This window comes from Dendrobium catenatum, unplaced genomic scaffold, assembly GCF_001605985.2.
Source record: "Dendrobium catenatum unplaced genomic scaffold, ASM160598v2 fragScaff_scaffold_1297, whole genome shotgun sequence".
NCBI classification, from domain to species: Eukaryota; Viridiplantae; Streptophyta; class Magnoliopsida; order Asparagales; family Orchidaceae; genus Dendrobium; species Dendrobium catenatum.
Genome location: NW_021319759.1, coordinates 1,249,361 through 1,272,675, shown reverse-complemented (window position 1 = coordinate 1,272,675; position 23,315 = coordinate 1,249,361). Strand labels below are relative to the sequence as shown.

At 35.1% G+C, this 23,315-nt stretch overlaps 1 protein-coding gene across 1 annotated transcript; it reads right to left on the bottom strand.

Moving 5' to 3' along the window:
- Positions 1-13,440: 13,440 nt before the first annotated feature.
- Positions 13,441-14,410, bottom strand: LOC110103367 (protein terminal ear1 homolog). The gene is made up of 4 exons (XM_020832041.2): positions 14,091-14,410; positions 13,891-14,013; positions 13,670-13,811; positions 13,441-13,593 (listed from the first exon to the last, which is right to left on the bottom strand). The coding sequence occupies exons 1-4, from the start codon at positions 14,408-14,410 to the stop codon at positions 13,441-13,443; spliced, it is 738 nt and encodes a 245-aa protein (XP_020687700.2).
- Between the last annotated feature and the right edge of the window lie 8,905 nt (positions 14,411-23,315).

Genomic DNA, 23,315 nt, shown 5'->3' with positions numbered 1-23,315 from the left:
GGAGGCGGTCAAACAAGCTTTGAACCGGTGTAAATTATTCTGTCAAAATCGGATGAGAATGATTCACCTAAAAAATGAACTAGAATATAATACACTGCATTCACGTTACTTTATCAAAAATCCCTGCATTTATTTTATTTTACACTCATTTTACTTTCATCAAAAAGCCCTTGATATTAACATTTACAGGACTATCAATTTCTATGTAAAATTACAAATTTACACAAAAGCTAATGTCAATTTTATATTTATAACTTCATACAATAAAATTTATGAATGACAATACAACAACAATAATGATAATTGTGTGGTATCCCACCAAAGAAAAAAAGTGGACAGTTCAATTGTTGCTATCGATTGGTTCAGTCGGCAATCATTAAAAGCTTTTTACAATTTTGCTTCTTCCTCAATCATGGATGACAATTGGCCACTCTACTTATATAGTATCCACTCTTCTCTCCTTTAAGAGTATAAAATTATTGATGGCCAATGAAAGAATGTGAAGGTTGAGCAAATTATTATTATCCTCTTTTCCCATAGAACAAGGAGTGTCCATTTATAGGCTTTGATTAGAGCTTTAGTTCAATATTTTTTTGTAATACTAAACTTTATATAATTTAATTTTCAATGTGTCATATGAGATTAGTTTGATATGATCATTAAAAAGGTGTATCATGTCTAATCATCAATTTAGTAATCATCCTGTTAGGATCACGATAATGCCAGCAAATGATAAGGGTATATATGTAATTATTATGTCAAATTTTTATAAGTACTATAGTCATGTTGAACAAGATTTCCTGCATCAGTTTTTTTTTTTAAAAATTTTTTTATTTTTATTTTTTAAGTTATGGAATGAATCATAGTATGTGCCTCGAATTTCTAATGTTAAGAAAATACTTTATCCTCTAATAAATAAACTATAAAATTTTTCATATAGCCCTAAATTATTCTACTTTCTCGATCAATAAACTTTTTTGCTTATCCAAAATAATGATCTAAGATGCCAACAATATTAGTTGTCATTCACTCAAAGAGAATATATTCCATTACATTATTTAGATAATAACATCAAAATAATGAGATGTCACCATCTTAGTTGTCCTCAACTTAAAAGGAATATTCTAATTAGTTATATAAATAATAAGATTTAAATTAACCTTAATAATAAAAATAACCCTTCTAAAATTATTAGAATTATTGATATTAAGCATATTTATAAGTCCATTAAGTTGAATGGAGGAAGTTAACTTACACTAATTTGGATTATTTTTTTCCTTGGCTAAAGACTTTAGCATATACTATTGGATACAAATTTGGTAATAACATATCTATTGATAGCCCAACTTCTTTGGTTACCAGACCTTTTGTTTTTGAGATTTTTGTAGGAATTAGCGCCATTATGAATTTCGAGTACACAAAAGTCTAATTGGGACATATAGTAATAAACATTGGCACAACACTGCTTCTGAGAAATTACAACAAAATATAATCATTGTCGCATTAATGAGTTTAATATTACCTATTGTTGGAAAACTACTCCAATTTACCCTTTTCAAACTAATAATCTTGTTGTCCAAAATAGTTATAATATTCATATCTATTCCATTTAGACCAATATTATGATTTTTCATCTCAATCACAAATTCACTGAGATCTTATTCAATCTATCATTATAAGGAAGTATTTTTTACTAACTTGATCCAAAGATGCTTCAATACCTCAACGTGAGAAAGATTTATCTATGACAGAGTATATGTCTCTTAATGCAATGGCACCTCGTTTTTAGATCATCAACATCTTTCTCAGATTTCTCAAGATACCTCTACTCCATAGGCAATAAGTGTTGCTCTTGCTATGAATTTTATTTTTGTTATTGTTATGAATGCACAATTTCATTCTCTAATTCTTTCTTCTTTGGCCTTTATAGTATTAGATATTTCTATAAAAAAAAAAGTATTAGATATTTCTATGTAGTTAGGATATTCAATACTCTAATGCATGCTCTATTTTGTGGCATATTATATGAATTTTGTGAATCTACATTAATCATTTATAAGTATTGTATTCCTCTCATATATAATTTTCTCTTAACTTATAAAAATTACAATTATATATGTTAATAATATAGCATAGAAAATAAGTGATTAAAAAATAGAATAAATTAGATAATCTTATTTTAAAATAGTGCACAAGTAGGATCTATTTAATATAATTTAACTAAACTAAAATTCAATTTGATAACATTTTTAGTTTGAAGAAAAAAAATTAAACCAATTTAAGTATCTAACCCTACTCCTCCCTTATAGTATTTCTATGCCAAATATTATTTTGATTTGAACAAAGTCAATAAGAAAAAAATTATTTTGTATTGTGTAATTTTGAAGGCCCAAACTACCTTCTCCCTAAAGTAAGTATATGAGGAGGAAATATGTGAAATGGGCCAAAAGAACCATTTAATCTACATGCTTTACTAAGATGGGCTGGGCTGTTACCAAAGTCCAAGTTTTTCTATGAGTAAACTGAATAAAAAATTACTTTAGTGCGACAGTCTGCCGAAGTAATCATCACATGGTCATATCAAAAGGATCTGGCACGAATCACGATGCATTATTCTAATGTCGAGAACGTTATCCATATTTATTTTCACACCATGATAATATTTTGATTTTTACGTGAGATTTTCAATAGCCAATTGAGCAAAAGATTTGAATCGCCTAAAAAGTGAGAAGGCTTAAAAGATTATATTTTAGTACGTTTTTTAAAAGATTATTTACAATAAAATATCTTCATATATTATTTTTATTTTATATTAATAAGATTTTTTATTCAGTTTTTAAGGATTGATAAGATCATTAACAATAAAAATAGGTAAAAATTAGTTAGAAAACTTTTTTTTTGGACTAATTAAGGGTCCTGCCAATTCATTCCATTAAAAAAAAAGCTAGTTAAATGTGTAGAAGAGAACAAAAGCAAATTATGAGAGAATACAAAAGACACTAAGAAAAAAAGGAAGTCTAAAAAGGAATTTGTAACACCATACACAAAAAAATTACAAGTGCAACCCAAAAACTGCACAGCAAAAAGCAAAGAAATAGTTAAGCAAGAAACTAACAACAGTGAAGAGTATCGAAATTAATTTGAAGTGGACTGAGTAAATAGAATTGCTATGAGAAGTCGGCCCCTAATTGCAGAGGCCCTAAAGTTGAGACATAAAAATATAATGTAAGGGATTAGAAAAGTGCAATGTAGATACATGAAGGGGAAAAGGAATGAGAAAATCATTCCCATGCTAGGACTAAGATAAGAAAGGCATAATTAGGTAGTTACGATTAAGATATTGTGAGGCACTCTTGGTTGCCCGAGAACCACCCAAGGGAAACTAGGACGAGTAATCATCATCGTCTGTGGCATCCAAAAAGAACCATCCAGAAAAAAGGGCACTTGAAGGTAGCAATCCAACAACATTAAATGCCACGTGATAAGGAAGGCAGTGAAAAGAAGCAACAAAATATACCAAAAGCATAAAGCAAATACCTAAATTTCTCCCAATTTTCTATCCTGTAATTTTAATAGAAACAACTTTTTTAATGATGATCAGACAGTGGTGGAGCTATTAAAATTATTCCCAAATTTTCTAGCATTTCTCTCCCTCCATATAGTATAAATAGAGCACCAAAGCAAAAGCAGATCAAAACTAGTCTTTCCAGAAACAGAATAATTCCATTCAGTAAAAAAATCCTCAATTTGACTAAAATTTGGACGAAGAAGAAAAGTCTTAAAGCGAGGAAGGTCAACGACGATAAAACAAGTAAAGTCACACTCAAAGAAGAGGTGTGTCACGCGTTCAAATTTCAAATTGTAAAGGCAGCAAAATGGACCAACCCAATGTTCCTCTTAAACATCACGATTAGAATTGCTTTCTTTCTTACATGTCATACTTTGTTTTCGCCTTGATACGTTTGGAAGCTAATTAGGGTATGATTAAATTTTTTCTACTTTAATTAATTAAATATTTTAGGCTCACATAGAAATTCTAACAATTTAGGAAGTAAACTCGGGATCACCGAGAGTTTCATTCATCATATTAATGATTCTCTTCCTTGTTAAGCGCCTCCTCGTCTATAGGTTCTGGGCGACTGTGGACCTCCGAAAGGACACCACCGCTACAGAGTGTAGAGGACATACGACCGCACCACCTCGAGGGATAGAGAAGATCGTAGGCCTCCGCGCTCTTCACAAGCGGGACAATGGAAGGGCATATTAGATCATAGATATGATCAACCATTGATGAAAGCGACTTTCGCCCACGCACCTCGATGGATGATAATATGTAGGGCTGCAAATGAACCGAGTATATGAGTGTTCATGTTTGAGTTTGTTTATCATTAGCTTGTTCAAGTTCAATTCTTGTTTGATTTGAGCTTTATTATTTGTGTTCATGTTTGACTCGTTTAATTTAAGGGTGTTCATATTTGGTTCATGTTCGGTTCATGTTCAGCTCGTTTAGTGTTTATCGAGCTTTAAACAAATAAGCCTTAATGAGCTATGTTCGTGAATATATTTAACAAACAATTTATTGAACAAATAAACCCTAAATTTATTCATGAACATCTTAAACAAACAACCTAACAAATATGGACAAACGTGAAATGTCATTTGTTTATGAAATTAAATTTATAATAAAAGCTGTTGTTCAATAACAACTAAAAGATTATCTTCTGCATTCGTAGCAAGACTTTCAATGGTTTTGTCAAAACTACAAAAATACATTATAAGAAAATAAATCATATAAAATGCATTTGTAGTATTCCGATTTGCCACCAATGCTCTTTTCACGATTCCATTCTCTTAATTTCTCTTAAATAATTAAATAATATGTAATATCGATTATATATATATATATATATATATATATTTATCAATTTTATAATTAAATATTATTCGAGTTTTTATCGAGCTTATTCATGAGTTCTGAATCGAAAACGAATCAAGCTTAATTTTTATCGAGCTTAATGTCTAGCTTGTTCATGAACATCAAATGATGTTGTTCTTAAAAATAAATGAACTTAACATATTAATATTTAAGCTTGTTTATTTAAGGATCGAGTATTTAAAATATTGTTCAAGTTTGTTTGTTTAGTTAGTTAAACGATTATAAATGAGCTTTAATCGAACCGAACAACGAGTAGCTCGTCGAACGAGTGGTTCCCTTGTAACATTAATAATATGCATAACATAATCAGTATCACGGGATTTCCCCACCCAATACATTAACTCGAGTGGGATTTATTTATTGTGGAATTCTGTTTCCCACGGACGTAAGCCCCCGTGATTAATTATATCACAAGCCGGAGCTTGAGAATACTCTCAATTAAGGATCCAATATTATTTTTTTTAAAAGAGGATTGGCACAAAAGAGACATTATAAAATCCTATTCAAAGATAAAGAAATGGCTCAACTCAGCTTAGTCAACATATAATGATTCATCTCAGTATCTGGATGTACTAAATCATCGAAGAGATTGGAAGAGAAGAAAATATTGCACTCAAAGCATGCATAGGGAAAAAATAGTGGTGGCATCATCTACATGACGCGGATAAGCAGGATTTATAGTTCCTGAAGAAAAGGAAACTTACCCACCGATGAGGCATACTGCGAGACAACAAATATAGTAGCCTTGAACCATAAATCAAAGGTGGGATTAGTGTTCTATCCAACACTAACACTCGTGTCCTAGCAAATGCACCTGGGCTTATATTATGTCTGAAAAGGAATGTCAGCTAACCACCTAAGCGCTTAAAATTCATGATATCCAGTATTTATGAAAGTTATATAGGTATGCTGAGTGTTTTAAAAGTAAGGCTGACATCTAGAGAGTTTCCTAATTGGCCTTGGACTTATGTAGGGTGAATGCTCCTAGAGCTAATGAAATTAAAATTTAATTAAATTAGTTTCTAATGTAATACATGTTTGTTGAAAAGGCATTCAAATCATGAATGCTTAGAATTTTAAAAATAAGCTTATAAAAATAATTTTTAAAAAAGACTAGGCTTTCCCAGGTTCGGCACCTCATCCTCATAGGCCAGATTATATTGACTATTTCCGTAGGCATGGAAGCGTCTTATTAGAAGGAGAGAGAAGAATGCAATAATATGCATGAGACCTTGGACGACACCGGCTATTTCTTAGGTCATTAAGTTTCTAAGTTATTTAAATCTTAAAATTTTGAATATTAATTATGAGTAGAAAAAGCTTTTTATCCTAGAGAGCCAAGCACAAATCAAGCCAAGCACATATAATAAAGAATCATAAAAAAGTATACAATTTCTACTGCACAATTAAAATAAATACATCAATATAAATTCACAAAATACAGAAAAGTCTAAAGTTCATAACAAGTGTTGTATAAGTATAACCCAGGGTCAACATAAAAGTAATGGTGGCTATGTCCCACAGACAACAACTTGGATTCTAATCCTACTAAATGATGCAAGTCTTAAAAGCAAGACATTTCATCTTCAAGTCTTAGTCTTCAAGTGGATTGTCCTACTCTGGATGGTCTTCCTTCTAATTGTCTCCTTCGGGCACCGTAAAGTTCATCCCCTAGAAGAGTACCCAAATGATTAAGAAACTCCCTATAAAGGGCTTTTTTCTTTCTCTTTGAGTATCGAGTGTTTGAAATGTCTCACTTTTGAAGACTTTCACAACTCAAAATAACATTACAAATTATATTATATTTGGAAAAAAATCTAAATACGGACTTAACCTGCAATGTTATCCTAAGGAAAATATCCCAAATATTTTATATAGCACAACCCAAGTAGTTTATATAAGGAAATAAAATATATTGTCAATCACACTTGGTCATGCTCTTTTAATTTAGGGAGGAGAATTTAGAAATTTTTGGAGCACCTACAGAAAATGTCATTAGTTTTAAAGCTTAATAATTACTTCCCCCTCTATAAGCCCTACACGAGCATGACCACCTGTATAAGACATCGTTAGTATCAAAGCGCCCCTAACCCATGGACAATCTAACACACAAATCGCATCACAAGCAAAGTATAGAAAGCATAATAATAAAATAAGCATCATATCAATCACAACACATAATAACAAACTAAGTTAACTAACACTTGAGCCACACACAGAGCATTACAATGTAGAAAGCAGAAAAGGAAAATCACTAGCCCTAATCCTAAAGCTAGAAATGATGTTCTAGAAAATCTATGTGTGTATAGTAGGCTTGTATGGCTTTGGATAGTTCCTATATGGGGTACTTAGTTCAAATTGTTTCGAGTTCAGATTTGTTGAAGATCTAAAAAGAAAACTTTAATTAAAGTTTAAATATTAATGGATTAGAATCCATTTTAGTTAATTTAGTTTGTGGATCAATTTTTACACTAAGGTTAATAATAATTGAAGTTTTAATTGCATTAACAATTTTTTAGAAGGTCTAGGGTCCTCTTATATGAAAGGCTAAGGGGGGTCCAAACGGTCAATATAGAAAATAGGCTAGGTTTTATAGTTTTAGCATTTTAATTAAATATTAGGCCTTAAGGAGAATACTTAAACTTTGAGTTTGTTAGATTTAGTATTCTCTAGTCCAAGTTTTGAATTTTAAAAGCTTCAGGCTCTAGTTAATGAACTATAGTTCACTAAAGAGTTGACTTTTTTATTTAAATTTGTTTTTAAAAATCTAATTTTTTAATAAATACTAGAATTTAATTGGATTTTAATGCCTTTAATTTTCACAATTTGAAATTTTTTAGAATTAATTATGAATTTTTAAAGATCGGGCAATTAATGAATTATTAAAAATTATTTAATTATGAGTATTTAGGGGGGTTTGATCCAAATCAATTCCAAACTAATTGTAATCATCCCCAAAGGTCAGAAGTAACCTAAAAAAGTGTTCCCAAGTGTTTGAAAAAATTTTAGAATTTTTATTTATTTAATAAAATTTAATTAAGGAAAAAATATGATTTTTAATTAAAATTAAATTATGGTTCATATTGAAGACCAATTAATAGGTTTTTAATTATCTAAGATTAAAGATTAAATTCTAAAGAGTTTGAGGTATTATAAGTATTTTTTTGAGTTATAATGTATTTATTAGAATTTTCTAAAGTTAACAGGGACTAATTAACAAAGGAATTAGGGTTTATTAATTAAAAGGATTTAAGGGCTCCTAAAAATTCCTAAAAAATTCAAAGATATATATGATACCACTAGATTCAAGCGTTTAAAGTTTCATATCAATTGGGGCTCTACCCTAGCTCTTAGAGTTTTTTTTAAGTTCACTAGACGTGTCCTTAATTATTATCCTTAGGGTGCCGCTACATTAAGCAAGATTTGAATTGAGTTTTGGACTGACCCTTAGGGTAACATGAAAATAAAATGTAGCAAACACACCACACAAGGTCGTTAGATCTAGGAGGGCCTAAACTAGATGCTCGTGCATCATACACATGTAAAATATAATAAAAAGGCGACTAAGTGTGTTTAATGGTATGATTAGTGAATAATTAAGACTCAATCATCCACTAATCCATCTCCCCATGAATGTTTTTTATATGTATGAGCTATATTTAAAATTTTATGAAGTGGATCACTCGAAATTAAGGGATTTAATTATATATGTAATTTTTAAATATTTAAAATACCCATAAGTATGTAAATTTTGAAAAATAATATAATTAATATAATTCAATTGATAAGAATACATAACTATAGGGGTGAGCCACTGATTAGCCGAACGAGGATACAAAATAGATTCAAAATTATTTTTAATTTAAAAATAATTAACATATTAATTATTTAAATAATATTTAAGTAATGAAGATAATCAAATAATACAAAAATAAATCATGATATTTAAAGATAATTTTAATTTTAAAATAAAGATGATAAAAATATGATCGATTTGATATATTATACATTTTTTTTGGATTAAAATATAATTTGTAATAATTTTTTAAAAAATTATGATTAAAAAAGGATTTTAAATAATTAAATTACTTATTTTAAAATAAAAATGACAGCGGCGGTAGCAGGCCACGTCTTGGCTCGGGATTGGTCCTTATCCGTGGCAATCATTAGAGATGATTGCACGACGGCGCATCAATGACCAATGATTGTGCCACAGCGCAATCATTGGGCACTCATTACCTGCGGCTGACGTAGTTAACTTAACCACGTTAGCTAGCTGCGGGTACTGTCGGATCTCCGTGGTTTTGATACAGACAGTCTTGATTTGGTCAGACGAAGGATATTAACCGCTAATTGATTCGCACGGTCGAAAAGAACCACGGAGCGGTGGATCAAATCAAACAAAATTTAAAGGTAAGTTATAGAAGTGAAGAGTATTCATGGGGGACTAAAATCACGATCTAAAACACGCTTAATATGAAGCTCAATCCAGGTGTTTTATCTCAATCCAATGAATAGATTCAAGAGATCTTTATACAGTTAAGCTTTTAGACTGTCATCGTACAAGTTCCTAGTTGAATCCGCAACCAAACGAGCTCTTGATCATCAAGAATTGGCTTTGGAAAGGTTTTAGCTTTGGTTGGCCGGAGATCTCTCCGCTAGCGAGGGTTTAGCGACGAGTTTAGGTCGGGAAGGGTGGAAGAAGATGTAAGGGGCTCTCACACAAAGTTTCACCTCTCTTGGAGGCTTAGTAAGAGAGGAATTGTAAAACGATGCCCAACACAAACCTTAAACTCCTTATTTATAACCCTAGGCTATAGATGAACGGTTAGGATTGGATCTCCAGTAAATTAGGAGGGAAGAGGGTGTATTAGGATGAGATTAGGCTCAAGAGATGAATAGGGAAGGATTTGAATGCATTAAGTGGCTTAATTTGACCCAAATAGGTTAGGTTAGACCAACCAAGACTTGGGTTGACCAAGCCATAAGTTGAACTGGTTAATTTGGTCACATGAGTGCAAGGGATGAGTGGATTGAGTCAAGGGTAGGTTTGAATTTAAAAAGAGCTTGAGTTGACCCAATATGGCTTAATTGGTCAACCTGGGTTGACCTGGTCAACCAAGTTGACCCAAGGCAAGGGTCTGGGCTTAATGGATTGGGTCTAACCCACTAGGTCCACGGGAGGTGAGATTTGAGCTCAAGAAAGCTTGGAATGGATTTAAAATTAAAAGTGAGAGGGTATGCATCAACTAGGTTGACTTGGCCAACTAGATTAACCAAAAGCCTAGGTTTGCGCTCAACAGGTTTGGATTGACCCACTGAACTTAAGAGATGTGATCTTAGGGCTTAGCTTGGTCAATTTGACTAAGTCTACCCTTTGACCTAAGGGTTTAAGCAAAAGAGAGGTCAACAATGGCCACCTGATTTATTAAGGTGCAGTTCTAGCAAGGGGATATGTTGTGGAATCTCTAGGATAAAATATATTTTTAAGTCTTTTTTGAAAACTACTTCATTCTTATTTATGCATTAATGTTCGATTAGCATGCATTCCACTAAAAACAAATTAAAAAGAGTAAAGATAAATTGAGAAGGGATAATAGAACCAGAAGGAAAGTAGGAGATATCAGGTCATAAAGGGATTGAGGGATTATACAAATTTTGAAAATGTCGAGTAATTTGCGGCATTTCCATATTTCCCTTCCAAGGCAGCCATGATAGATGTTCCATTATAGTTCTTTCTCAAACAAATTTTAGGAGTAAAGAAAATTGAGATCATCATCTCCATTCTTCAACCATTAGCTTTAGCTATTTGAATAATCCATGATGACCAAGAGGATGAAATATTAGCAATCTTATCATTAAGAGTTTTAGAGAAGTATTTAGGTCTATATTATTAGGAACAGAGTCCAAAAGTGAAAGACAAGCATTTTGCTGTATGTAAAGGTACTTTAAAGAAGCATCAATAACAAAGTAGGAGGCCCAAGGTTTGGCTTTAATGCATGCTTTCACCCTCTTAAGCTTGTTGAAATGGTCCACAATCAGATTGCCACAAAAAGGTTCCATAAAAACATTTAGCAAAATGTCCCAATACCCATCCAACTTCATCTAGAAATTCTTAAATTAAAACTGACGCAGCTTAGAGTGGGAAATGTGATCTTTTAATATAAGAGGTGAGTGATCCAAAGCAGAGAGGGTCCTCAATAGAATATAGCGAAGTAGGATAAACATATAACCATGCATCATTGACTAAAGTCCTGTCAACTTTCATGTGTATAAGATTTTTAGCTTACTGATTAAATCAGGTGTAAAAGTGGCCAACTGAGGCTTGCCCTTTTAATTGAATGTAAAAAATAAGACAGTTGAGATACCCTAACCTACTGTAATGAAAAATTGAGCCTCAAACTTTTTCATTTTGATATCTACAATTTAGTCTCCTATAACAATACATGGCATGAGAGAGGATAGGGTTATGGCTCGAATTTGCTGCTAGAGAGCAGAGTGTTCCTCCGTAGAATTAAAAGCATAAATTATAGATAATAAGAGTATACCCATATTGCATCTTATCATTTGGGATGAAGTAAAAGGTGTGAATTGCAACTTCGAGGATGACTATTTAGTCCAAATTCTATAAGACAAAAAGATTAAAGTAGTTAAAATTAGCTTCAATTTTGAAAATATAATGAGTAGCATGGAACCATGGATCGGAGGAGGCAACATGAATTCGATTCTCCAATAAACAGAGCATACCCAGATTATGTTTCACATGGCATCAACCTCCACTCATACTGGATTTGCATATTAACTATTTCATCCTCGATGGAAATAGGAATATGGTGTGAATTGCACCTTCGAGAGGATGACTATTTAGTCCAAATTCTATAAGACAAAAAGATTAAAGTTGTTAAAATTAGCTTCAATTTTGAAAATATAATGAGTAGCATGGAACCATGGATCGGAGAAGGAGGCAACATGAATTCGATTCTCCAATAAACAGAGTATACCCAGATTATGTTTCACATGGCATCAACCTCCACTCATACTGGATTTGCATATTAACTATTTCATCCTCGATGGAAATAGGAATATAAGCCAGATATGTGATTTTGTTGTTAACCTAGAAACACATCCGAGCATAAGCAAGCAATGATTTTTCAATAGTGAGTGTATCAACTGTCAAGTTGATGCCAATTTTACTAGCGATCCAAAAAAAAAACCTTTAAATTTCCAACAATGAAGCGAAAGGTCGAGAATTTTAAACTAGATTGAGATCAATGTGAAGTTTTCTCTTTGAGGCCAAAATCTAAAATATCATTTCTAAAAGATAAAAGTCTTTCCTAAAAAGACTCATACCCCGTTAGACCAAATCATCTCAAAGTTCAAAGAGAATAAAAATTAAATGAGTAAAAAAAAATTCTCTCAAGTTAAATAATTGGATAGTACCTTAGAGCTTCTAAGTTTTACAAATGAATGATAGAAGGGTCTCATAATAAGGTAGAATTATTCTATGCAAAGTGCGGAGAGCACTCGAAGCCTAATAAAAATGCATCATGTCACCTCAGTGGTGGATACCCATCTCGGTACCAACACTCAATACCGCTGGATACCCAATGCTTAACCAAATGATTCTCCCGTTCGATGTCCGTACAGAATAAAAGCTCCATAATAAGACCTCCCAACCAAATAACCAACCAGAGATATATTCCATTCCTCCAAGGCAACATCCATCTTAATTTTAGGAAAAACGATGACATCCTCTTGCGTGTGGACAAGAAAAATAGGAAAGCTTGAGGGGTTAAAAATATTTTTCCAATCTAACAGCAAGCTATGATAGATTCCCCTCCGACCCAACCGGAGAAGACAAGCAAGTGAGAGTAACATAAGGGGAGGGATGCTAGGGTACAAGAAACCCAAGCAAACAAAAAGCCCATAAAGATTCAGTCTACTACCATACATAGTTAACACCAGCGGCACACACCAAAGACCAGTATCCCCGAAAACGCTAACGCGGTCTCCTTCAACCCAAACACAAAAACATCCCGCTTCTCTCTTTTCTCCCAAAATCCCTATTCTCAAAGCCCCCGTGATTTCCTATTAATATACTCTACAAACTATAAATATGCCCACACAGAATCGTACAATCGACTGCTCCCCATTTCCTTTCAATCTCATTAAAGAATAGATATCGCCCACCTCAATCCCTCTCTTCTGCCCATCTCTTCACCCTTTTGCCTGCATCATTACCTCATTAATGCTCGCCGCTTCATCTCCCCGATGCCTATCTAAAAAAAAACGTTACAGTAAAACTGAACATATTTCTCTTATAGATTTGAACGTTTAAAAACCATTACAAGTACATAATTCATAAGGAAATAAGAAGATAAACATCGCCATTAATACTGTCCAACTTTCTCTCGGTCTATCCACCCGTTGGGAGATTGTAAAAGGCATAGATAGAAAGTGAGAGAGAAGGCACACTGCAGCTTTGATCTTCACTAATCATGTCGTCAAGAAAGAGAAAGTTGAGCGAGTTTCCCAACTAATTGTTCAGCAGGGTCACAAGAACCATCACGACTAGGCTGGAACTGGACTGGAAGATACTCGGTTGACGAGCAGGTGAACAGAGATCGCCTGAAATGCTTCACAAGTTCTTCCAAGCCCTGTTCAATCCCAAGTCAATAATCACGCTATAGTTCTGCGTTGTAGGAACAGATTAGTATAAATATTGAAACTTGCCTGAATCTTCGCGTGGGTAATCTCGCAAATCTTGCGAGAGCCGAATGTGTTCCAAGGCATCATGTGCATGTCTTGATAGAGCCTCTTAGCAGCCACAGAACTTGTGAAGTTGACGAACGCATAGCCAAGATTATTACCGCTTCTGTTTTCACAAAACCATAAAATAAATCACAGAGATAGATTATGTAGTCAACAGTAACATATATAAGATCTCCACTTACATGAAATCCATTGGGAGGTAAAGGAAGTCAAACTCAGAAGATGCAGTAACAGAGCCTTCGTCCTTAATCTTCTGGTTCTGAACACGACAATGTTGATCAAGCAAGTCTAACAACTGCTTTCTACTGCTTCAGCAATAACAGCTCTATCAGATTACGTTACAGGGATTAAAAAGGTTAAAAAAGCAAAGCGTAAGAAAAACCTGATCTTGTTGGGGATGTTCTTAATCATAACAGTGCTTTTCGCGCCTTCGCAGAATTGCGAGTCATCAGGCGGAGGAAAAGCGGCTTCTTGCGGCGAGTCAAAAGAAGAAGAGGATTTAGGAACCCATAGTTGAGAGTTCCGTTTGATCAGTTGACGGCATCCATACCGGCCTCTAAACCCTCTTATAGAAAAGCAAGAAGAAGACACAGTTCGCATGCTGGGTTCATCCATTGCCTTTGCTTCGATAGGAAACCTCCGTTCTTCTACTCCGCCGAGCTCGTCGACTAATCGAGGTAATGCGCCGCTCATTTCGGCCATTTCGGGTTCGATAAGGGTGGTAACGGAGTACTTGGGCGGCGGAATATAGTATGAGAAATTTGGGAAGCAAGAGGGAGAAGAGTAATGGTAGTAGATCAAGGAAGGGTGGAAAAAGATAGTGCCTTTGCTAATGCAACTATGGTCGTATCGTTGTGGGATGAAAGCAGGGAAAATTTGGGGCGGAAGGGGACGACATGGAGGATAGATAATGGAAAGCTCGTCGTCGGCGGCGGTGGCGTTGGGGAAGAAGAGTGGTGCGTGGGGGTTCAATACTGTTGCCATAGCTGGCCAAAATGGAGTGCAACAAGGTTAGGAGGGAACTGCCGGAAGTAATCAGGCGGGGTACACTTGCTCGTGCATATAAGAGGAACTGATCAGCTCGTGCGTGTGAGAGTTACTCCAAGTGAAATGAGACAAAATGGACAAGATTGATAGAATGACAGGAGAGAGAGAGAGAGAGAGAGAGAGAAGGAGAGGGGGAGGGGGCGGAGGGGCATAGGCTGAAACTGTCTAGATAATCATTCATGTCCATATGCATTTATTAAGCTTAGACAGTACGAATTATTAGTTTTAATATTTTAATAATAAAATCATTTTAATTTTTAATTTTTTTTATTATATATACATAATAATAAATATTTTGTAAATTAAAAAAATTTAAAAAAAAAACATACTACAAATTAAAATTACAAGAAGAATATTGTTAAAAAAATTAAAATGAGCAAAATTACTAAATTGATTGGCGTATTTGTGAAAAAAACACAAAAATATTTAACTATGTCCACACAAAATCAAACAATTTGCAAAACTTTTTGGTGTATTCCTCCCAAGCTCATGAGAGAGAGAAGTGAGCGGGAAAGAGATGATAAAGAGAGATAAAAAGGACTATGAACAGATTGATGGATGTGGTTAGGTGGTGCATCGATGGAATTAATCTAGCAGCATATTAATAGTGCCAAATAAGTGAAGGCCTGATAGGGCTCTAGTTCTTTTAAGATTATTTGTCAGAAGGTTATTCAATAAAGTTAGCCTGTTTAGAAAAGATCAAGAGAGATACACAAGAGATGTTTTTACTTAATTGAGGTTTTTTATCAGAGCGTTGTTCAATGACATTAACATGTATGAAAGATGTTAAATCAAATCTCCATATGATCGATTATACCTTAATTGAGAGGAAACGAATGTCACGCAGGTCCCAAATCAAATGTGAAGAATTGTCTAACTTTATACCGTTACTATCTTTTGAAACTGAGATTATGACATTGTCCAAGGAATAGAAGTCCAGCTAAAGACTGCATAGAGTTTAGGATTCATTTGAAGCTTAAGAAGCTTTATGATTGATAGTTGATAATAAGAATATTTTTAACAAGTAAAATTTTGTAAGAACTTACTTAATTTTGATCATATTAGAAATCTCAACCAATGTTGCCCCCCAGTCCAAATGTACTTCTAATTAATAAAATTTTTGTAACGATGACTAATGGTTGAAATGTGATAGAACAATGTATGCTCGATGTTGCGATGAAGTTAACCTTAACATTGAAGGACTTCCCTTATGCCTAATAATAGGGCATGGTAAAGGGGCTATCTTGCTTCAATCATGCCTATGAAGTTAACATGAATGATTTTTGAGGTTGGAGAAAAAGTTTCCCCATAATAAGGAAACATTTCTCACAAACGATGTCAAATTATTACAGAGCAAAAAATTCATCGCAATAGAGAGATATGGAGTTTAGCGTTCTTGTTTTGTACAAAGATCCAGTACATAAACATATGAAAGAGAAGGGGTTCGAGAGTCATAAGAGACATCAAGATTTTTATTTGAAAAATACTAAAAGGAAAAAAAATTATGGTGGATGACCTAGTTAAAATGATTTCAATAATGTTTGTAGTCAATTATAGATGGTGCCCTTCCGTGAGGGGAAGGCATTGACTCAATGTATCATATATAACACATTACATAGTTGGGTAGGAAGAATCAAATGATAAAGGAATTGACTTGTTCATTTGGTTGGCAGGGCTGTATTTGGACAATGGAGATCAGAGGGACTGTAGTTGCGGCCTCATGGGCGACAATGGTCAGAGGGACCGCAATCGGAAGGTGAAGGTGGTTGAATGGACAAAAATATGAGGGCAATGGAGGTCAAAGGGATCGTAGTCAGTGGGTGATGGTGGTCGAATGGACCATAGTCTGCAGGTGACGAAGGTCGGAAAGATCATAGTCGGTGGGTTACGGTGGTTAGAGGGACCATAGTCGGTAGTGCTGGTGGACCGTAGTCGGTGGGTGATATATGGTGGTCTGAAGGATTGTATTTGACAAGCTACAGTGATTGAAGGGACCGTAGTCGACATGCAATATTGGTAGGGGGGATAGTACTTATCAGCCTAGTAGAGGACCAACAATGTTTGGCCGTGCAGGAGGTCCAGCGGTGGCTAGGTAGTGGTCTGATGATGGTCAAGTAGAATTATGAGGAGGTCGATGGTCGAGTGGAAGTCATGCGACAGTCAGCAATCGAGTGGAATTCCAGAGACAGTGTGACGCCCCAGGCATCCATAGTGAAAGGATTCGTCTGACATTCTGATCGAACTCCATAAAAAAAATCAGCTTTTTGAAGGGTTTTACAGACAGTCTGGCAGATGCTAAGTGGCGATCAATTACCGGTGGTAGTCCAAAAGTGGTTTGCGACCGAACAGTGGTTTGATGATGGTTGAATAGAAGTCTGACGATGGCTAGCAGATGGGTGGTGGTCTAACGATGATCAGGTGGAAGTCCAATGCTTGTCGATAGCCTGGCAATGGCCTGATAATGGTCGATGGAGGTTCACTGGCGGTGGTGTAGGAGCTCTTGAAGCCTCAGAGCTCTCTATCTAATATATAGCCAAAGGTCCCCCTTCATGTAGAGAGTGGGAGGGGGGGGGTCTATTTATAATTTTTTGAAAGTGACATGCCCCATAAAATATGGAGATGATATAGGGTAGCTTTAGAGTGCTCCATCGGATGTCCTCTATTTATTCCCTCGATCATAGAGCATTTTTCAAATAATTAAGTGCCTTAATGATGTCAGAATTCAATAATCTTGGACTCGTTGGATTCGTCTTGCCGAGCCACTTGATTCGATTATGAGCATGTCATATTCATATATCATTTGGTCATCCAATTTAGTCTTTAGACATTCCAAATAAGCTTTGGGCCCCTTATTTGGACCCATTTGGGCTTGGTTTAGACCAATTTTTGTGTTGTTGAGTTCGTTTCTTTGAGACGTCTATTTTGACTATGAGTTTATTGAAATCTGAGTTCGAATGGACCCAATTAATTTTGGAAGTGTCCAACTTAAATACACCTCAAGATTTGTGCACGATCAAGATGATTTTTGGTGACATATCAATGTGTATGGTAAAACTTGAGGTATGTCTGAAATATACATGATAATATCACTAATGTTTTGCAAGTTAATTTTTTGATTGGACACTATGGGGTTTTCCCTCATCAAATGACAATGAATATAATTATGAAATTCAAAATTGATAGATGTCATAAAGAGTATGGTTTAGCATCCAAGCACTATTAATAAATTTAGCTTTTGCAACACTTTTTTTGACCTACTGTAGTTGTTAAAATACAAAGTTTCTTATAGCGATTTAAAAAGAGCTGCAAACATCTTTCCCAACTCTCTTTGAATCGTTATGTTATATCCAGTTTTTAGTAGCAGTAGGTGTAGCAGTGATTTTTATCAATGTTATATTATAAAATTACAGCAGTTTAAAATGCAGCTAAAGGGTGTAACAGGTGAACGAAATATAATGCCAAAAAATGAATTTATAATGAAACTACAAAAATCAATAAATTATTATAAAAATATAAATTGAGTAAATATTAACGGCATACAAATCTTATGTTCAATGTGTCCAAGAGAAAACACAACATAGTTATTACTAATTTTTTCTTAGAGAAATTCTTCATACCCGAAACAAATAGTTCTAAATTTCTAATTTCACTAACAACAAGAAGATGAATGAAGATGTAAATAGTTCATCATAGTTTTTTGGTTGCGGTTCAAAATATCCTTTACAAAACCTCCAAAAATTTTTTGAATCAAATGAATCATGAGAAGCAACAATCAAAGTCACATAACTGACAAGCATAAACATTGAGAACCCATAGCTGGAAGCATACATGAGGGAAAAATATATATCAATTAACTACGATAAACATTATATTTCACCGAGGAGGATCACTTCAAAATATAGTGACATGAGAATATTAATGAATAATTATATACCTAATGGAGAATTTCGGTCGTACTATGAGGAAAATATTGGGTTGGGTTGACCTCAAAACTATCAGAGCATATGAATAAATCACAGCTGTAGATCTATCACCTATTATAATTGTACAGTCGGATTAGATGGAAACTTATTATTGGCTCAAGTATACATGTACTCCTTCTACCTATTTATATATAAAGACTTATATCCCTTGTTGTATGTGGGACGATAATAATAATAAACTTCTGAGATATTCTTTATCTCTTCTCTGTTCAAGATCCATCTTCTTCCCATCTGTTTCAACATGATATCAGAAAAGGCTCCTTGATCCTGACTCATGGCCGACTCTTCCTCCTCTAAGCTTAATTATCACCGCGATCAGCAGTCCATCGACGATCCTCTCATTCCTGCAACTCTAAAATTCGTTGTCTCTAATCTCCACAATTTTGTCACCAATCAGCTCGCTCTCGATAATTATGTCATCTGGAAGTCGCAAATTATCAAAATCTTTTGGGCGAATGGTTTCTTGAACTTTCTAGGTCCTCGCTCGTCTTCCCCCTCTCAGTTCTTGACGTATCAAGATGGACCAACATCCGCAAATCCTCTCTACTCCCAATTGTTGCTCACCGACCAAAATCTCTTCGCATTTATTTGTTCTATTATATCCCCCATCGGTCTTACCTTACGTTGTTTCTCTTGATTCCACTGCTGAAATTTGGACAACAATGGAAGCCCGTTTTCAATCAACCAACAGATCAAAAGTCATTTAACTCAAGAATGCACTTCATCACTTCTCTCTCAAGAACCAATCCATGACATAGTACCTTTCGGAAATAAAAACTATCGTAGATCAAATTACAGGGGCGTGCTCTTTGGTCGACACTGAAGACATAATTCATTACATTCTAAATGGTCTTCCTCAATCCTACCAATCATTCAAAACTACTATTAGGATCATTCTCACACCCCTTAGCCTTGATCAACTTTACCCTCTTCTTTTAAGAGAGAAAATCAACCTCGCGTCTGATGCAGCTCGTGCTCAACCCGCAAGCGATCCTACTACCGCTCTTTTCACATACAGAGGACGCGGTCATAAGTCCAGAGGATGGAACTCCTCAAATTTAGCGGGCCACACTCGTAACATAGCTACTGCTTCCGTCACCTGTCAAATTTGCTACAAGAAAGGCCATTATGCTCAATCTTGTTGGAACAGATTAAATGCTCAGTGTGTTCCGTCGCCAAGAACAGTGAATACCACATACTTGGACTACTCGAACAGCTACAAGGGCTATAAATATTTTGATATATCTACTAACAAAATCATTATGTATCGGCAGATCACGTTCAATGAACATGTATTTCCATTTCGCCAATCTCCCATCTACCTCGCCTACTATTCCAAACGAATCATGTCCTCTTCTCTTAACTCCAACTTCTTTTAGGTCTAATCGTACTGCAGATCAACTGAATCAAACCAACATGGATATCGGTAATGTTCATATTCCAAACTCTAACAGTACTACTAACTCTTCTCATAACATTCAGCCAACTCAACTACCCTCATCTCAGCCAGCTGCTATGTCTACGTTGCCTACTCATCAAATGGTAACTAGAAGCAACATTGGTTCGCTCAAACAAACAAAGTGTTTGAATCTTCTTCACTTTTAAACACTTACCAACTATCTTATGGATCCGACTACATACACTGAGGTAGTCAAAGAAATTTCAATGGCGTCAAGCAATGGCTACAGAATTCCTCGCACTTCAAAAGCAGGCCACCTCGAGTCTAATTCGGCCACCAATAAGTGCGTCCGTCCTTGGTTGCAAATGGACTTATCAAACAAAGTTTCACACAAATGGTTCGGTGGTAAAACATACGACAAGATTGGTTGCCTAAGGAAATAATCAAGAATTCGGAATAGACTGCACATAAACTTTCAGTTCGATGGTGAAACTACCAACAATACGTATTCTTTTGACCATTGCTCTATACCATGGCTGACAAGTCCAACAGTTAGACGTCGCAAACGCATTCTTGCATGGAACTTTATCAGAGACTGTGTACATGACTCAACCAAAGGGGTTCAAAGATAGTACTCGTTCGGACTATGTTTGTCGCCTTCACAAAGGAATATATGGATTGAAACAAGCTCCACGTCAGTGGTACAACACGTTCACATCATTCCTTATGTCTCTTGGTTTCTCGAACAGTCAAGACGATCCATCTTTACTGCTCTACTGCAAATCACAAGTTTAGATCTACTTGCTAATATACGTCGACAACATCCTTATCACTGGCAACGACCAAGACAACTTTCATATCATTCTGGACAAACTTAACTCTGAATTTTCTATGAAACACCTAGGGGAAGCAAATGAATTTCTTAACATAAAGATAGCACGACTCAATAATAATTACTTTTTATCTCAAACAAAATATGCGTATAACATTCTACAGTAAGTGGAGCTCACGCAGTGCAATTCTCTAGCCAATCTGATGTGTACAAAACACCCTTCAGTTTTTAATGACGAACCATTCCTTGTTGATCCAATGCTTTACCATCAAATAACTGGATCACTTCAGTATCTAACGCTAACTCATCTTGATGTATCATACAATATCTTTCTTTTATCACAACACATGCACAATCCCCTTCCTCAGCATATATATCTGCTCAAATGACTCATCCGCTATATGAAAGGTACGCTGAACTTTGGGTTACCTATTACCAAAACTAATCTGCCTCTCAAATCTTTTTCAGATGCGGACTGGGCTAGAGATCCTCTCACATGAAGATCAACATTGGGCTACTGCTCATTTATGGGCGATACATTAATATCATGGACAGTCAAGAAATAATGCACAGTGGCAAGATCGTCTACGGAATCCGAATATCGAGCACTCACGACACTTACATCATACATTATATGGCTACGCCGACTTCTCACGGATTTTGGTATCTCACAAGACTATCCGACCGATCTTTATTGTGACAACATGTCTGTAATTGTATTGGCTAATAATATAATGTTTCACTCTCACACGAAATACATTGAGATTGATCAAAAGTTCCTTAGAGATCACATCTAGCAAAACAACATTAGACTTCATCCAATCAGTACTATAGACCAACTAGCAGGTATCTTTACTAAATCTTTGTCTACACCTCGTTTCCATTAACTAAGACTTAAATAGATGGTCATTCATGACCCATCAATTTGTTGGGGCGTATCAGAGAAGATGAATAAATCACAGTCGTAGATCTATGACCTATTATAATTGTAATGTAGGATTAGATAGAAACTTGTTATTGGCTTAGGTATACCTGTACTCCTTCTACCTATTTCTATAAAAAGACTTGTATCCCTGGCTGTACGTGGGATGATAGAAATAATAAACTTACATATAAAGACTTGTTATTGGCTCAAGTATACCGGATGCGAGCCATCATGCCATCCAATGTATAGTGCATAAGGCATGGTACGTTCGGATTAACCTCTGAACGCGTTCAAACACCCCACAATATAACCTCTCCAATGAAAGGCAACAATAAAAAGAAATTAGTATTTTTTTAAAAAAAAAAAAATCTCACACCATAATTACATTTTTTTTAAATAGATGGGTCATCTTTTCTCTAACACAAATTGACCTTGGCATGCAAAAATCTCACCCACTTATGCAAAAATTTCACCAAAGGCAATGCAATCTAATTTCCAGCATAGTCTTACATTGGGTATCCATACCCACATCCATCCATATCTAATGGGTATGAATGGATATGTGCATATCCATCAACTCTAAAAATATTAACCAAGTTAATTATTTCCCTCTAAACAACTCAAAGAAAATCCTTGCATTAAATGAGGAAAATCTAATGATAGCCAGCACAGTTTCTTCAGCCATTCTATGGTATCTCTTCGCCTCTCTCTCTCTCTCGGCTGTTGATCTGGTGCCGATTGGTTCTGAGATTTTGGTTTCTACTCCTGCTATTGTTGCGCCTGTCTCTGCTGCGTGTGGTAGGGGGCCTGGTGGGTTGGTTGATGGTGATTCGCCTGTTTTAGGTGTTGTGGGTGATTCTGTTCAGTTTCAGAATAGTTCTATGGATGTGGATACAAATGTGTGCGGACATGTGGTAAATTCGGATGTGGAAGGCTTGTTGGTCAATTCTCAAAATTTGGTTAATGTTCCAGTAAACTTAATGGCATCCCAAACTATGATGTACCAGGTGGGAGGTATTTCCGGATTGGATGTTAGGTCCCATGCTGATTGGTTGCATAATTCGTCTGAATATGAATCTGATTCTGAGTCATATTCAGATCCTGGAAATGAGTTTAAAATGGCACGTGATAGACCTCTTACGGTTGCTTCTCGTGGGAAATTTTGGACTAGAGGTGGGAGAAGAAGATAATTCATTTCAAGGTTGATTGTTTCTTTCATTTGATCGGATTGCTCATCGATTGGATTGAAAATTGTTTCTTGTGGCAACTTTTTCTGGATGGCCTTGTGCGGACTCGAGGGTGCTAGGGGTCTCGGCCTTCTCTGAGCCCTCTTTTTTCGTATTTTTATTTTCTGTTTTATTGTGATAGTATCTTTTATTTGGTGTTCTTCTCTTTATGTTTTTTTCCTTTCTCCAGCTGTT

Bases quoted from the DNA above. Each gene is read 5' to 3' on its own strand.
- LOC110103367 (XM_020832041.2), bottom strand. From the start codon at position 14,410: ATGGCCGAAATGAGCGGCGCATTACCTCGATTAGTCGACGAGCTCGGC. The intron at 14,014-14,090 runs GTTTTTCTTACG...TTGCTGAAGCAG, and splicing joins AACATCCCCAACAAGATCAG to TAGAAAGCAGTTGTTAGACT. The intron at 13,594-13,669 runs GCAAGTTTCAAT...GGGATTGAACAG, and splicing joins TTACCCACGCGAAGATTCAG to GGCTTGGAAGAACTTGTGAA.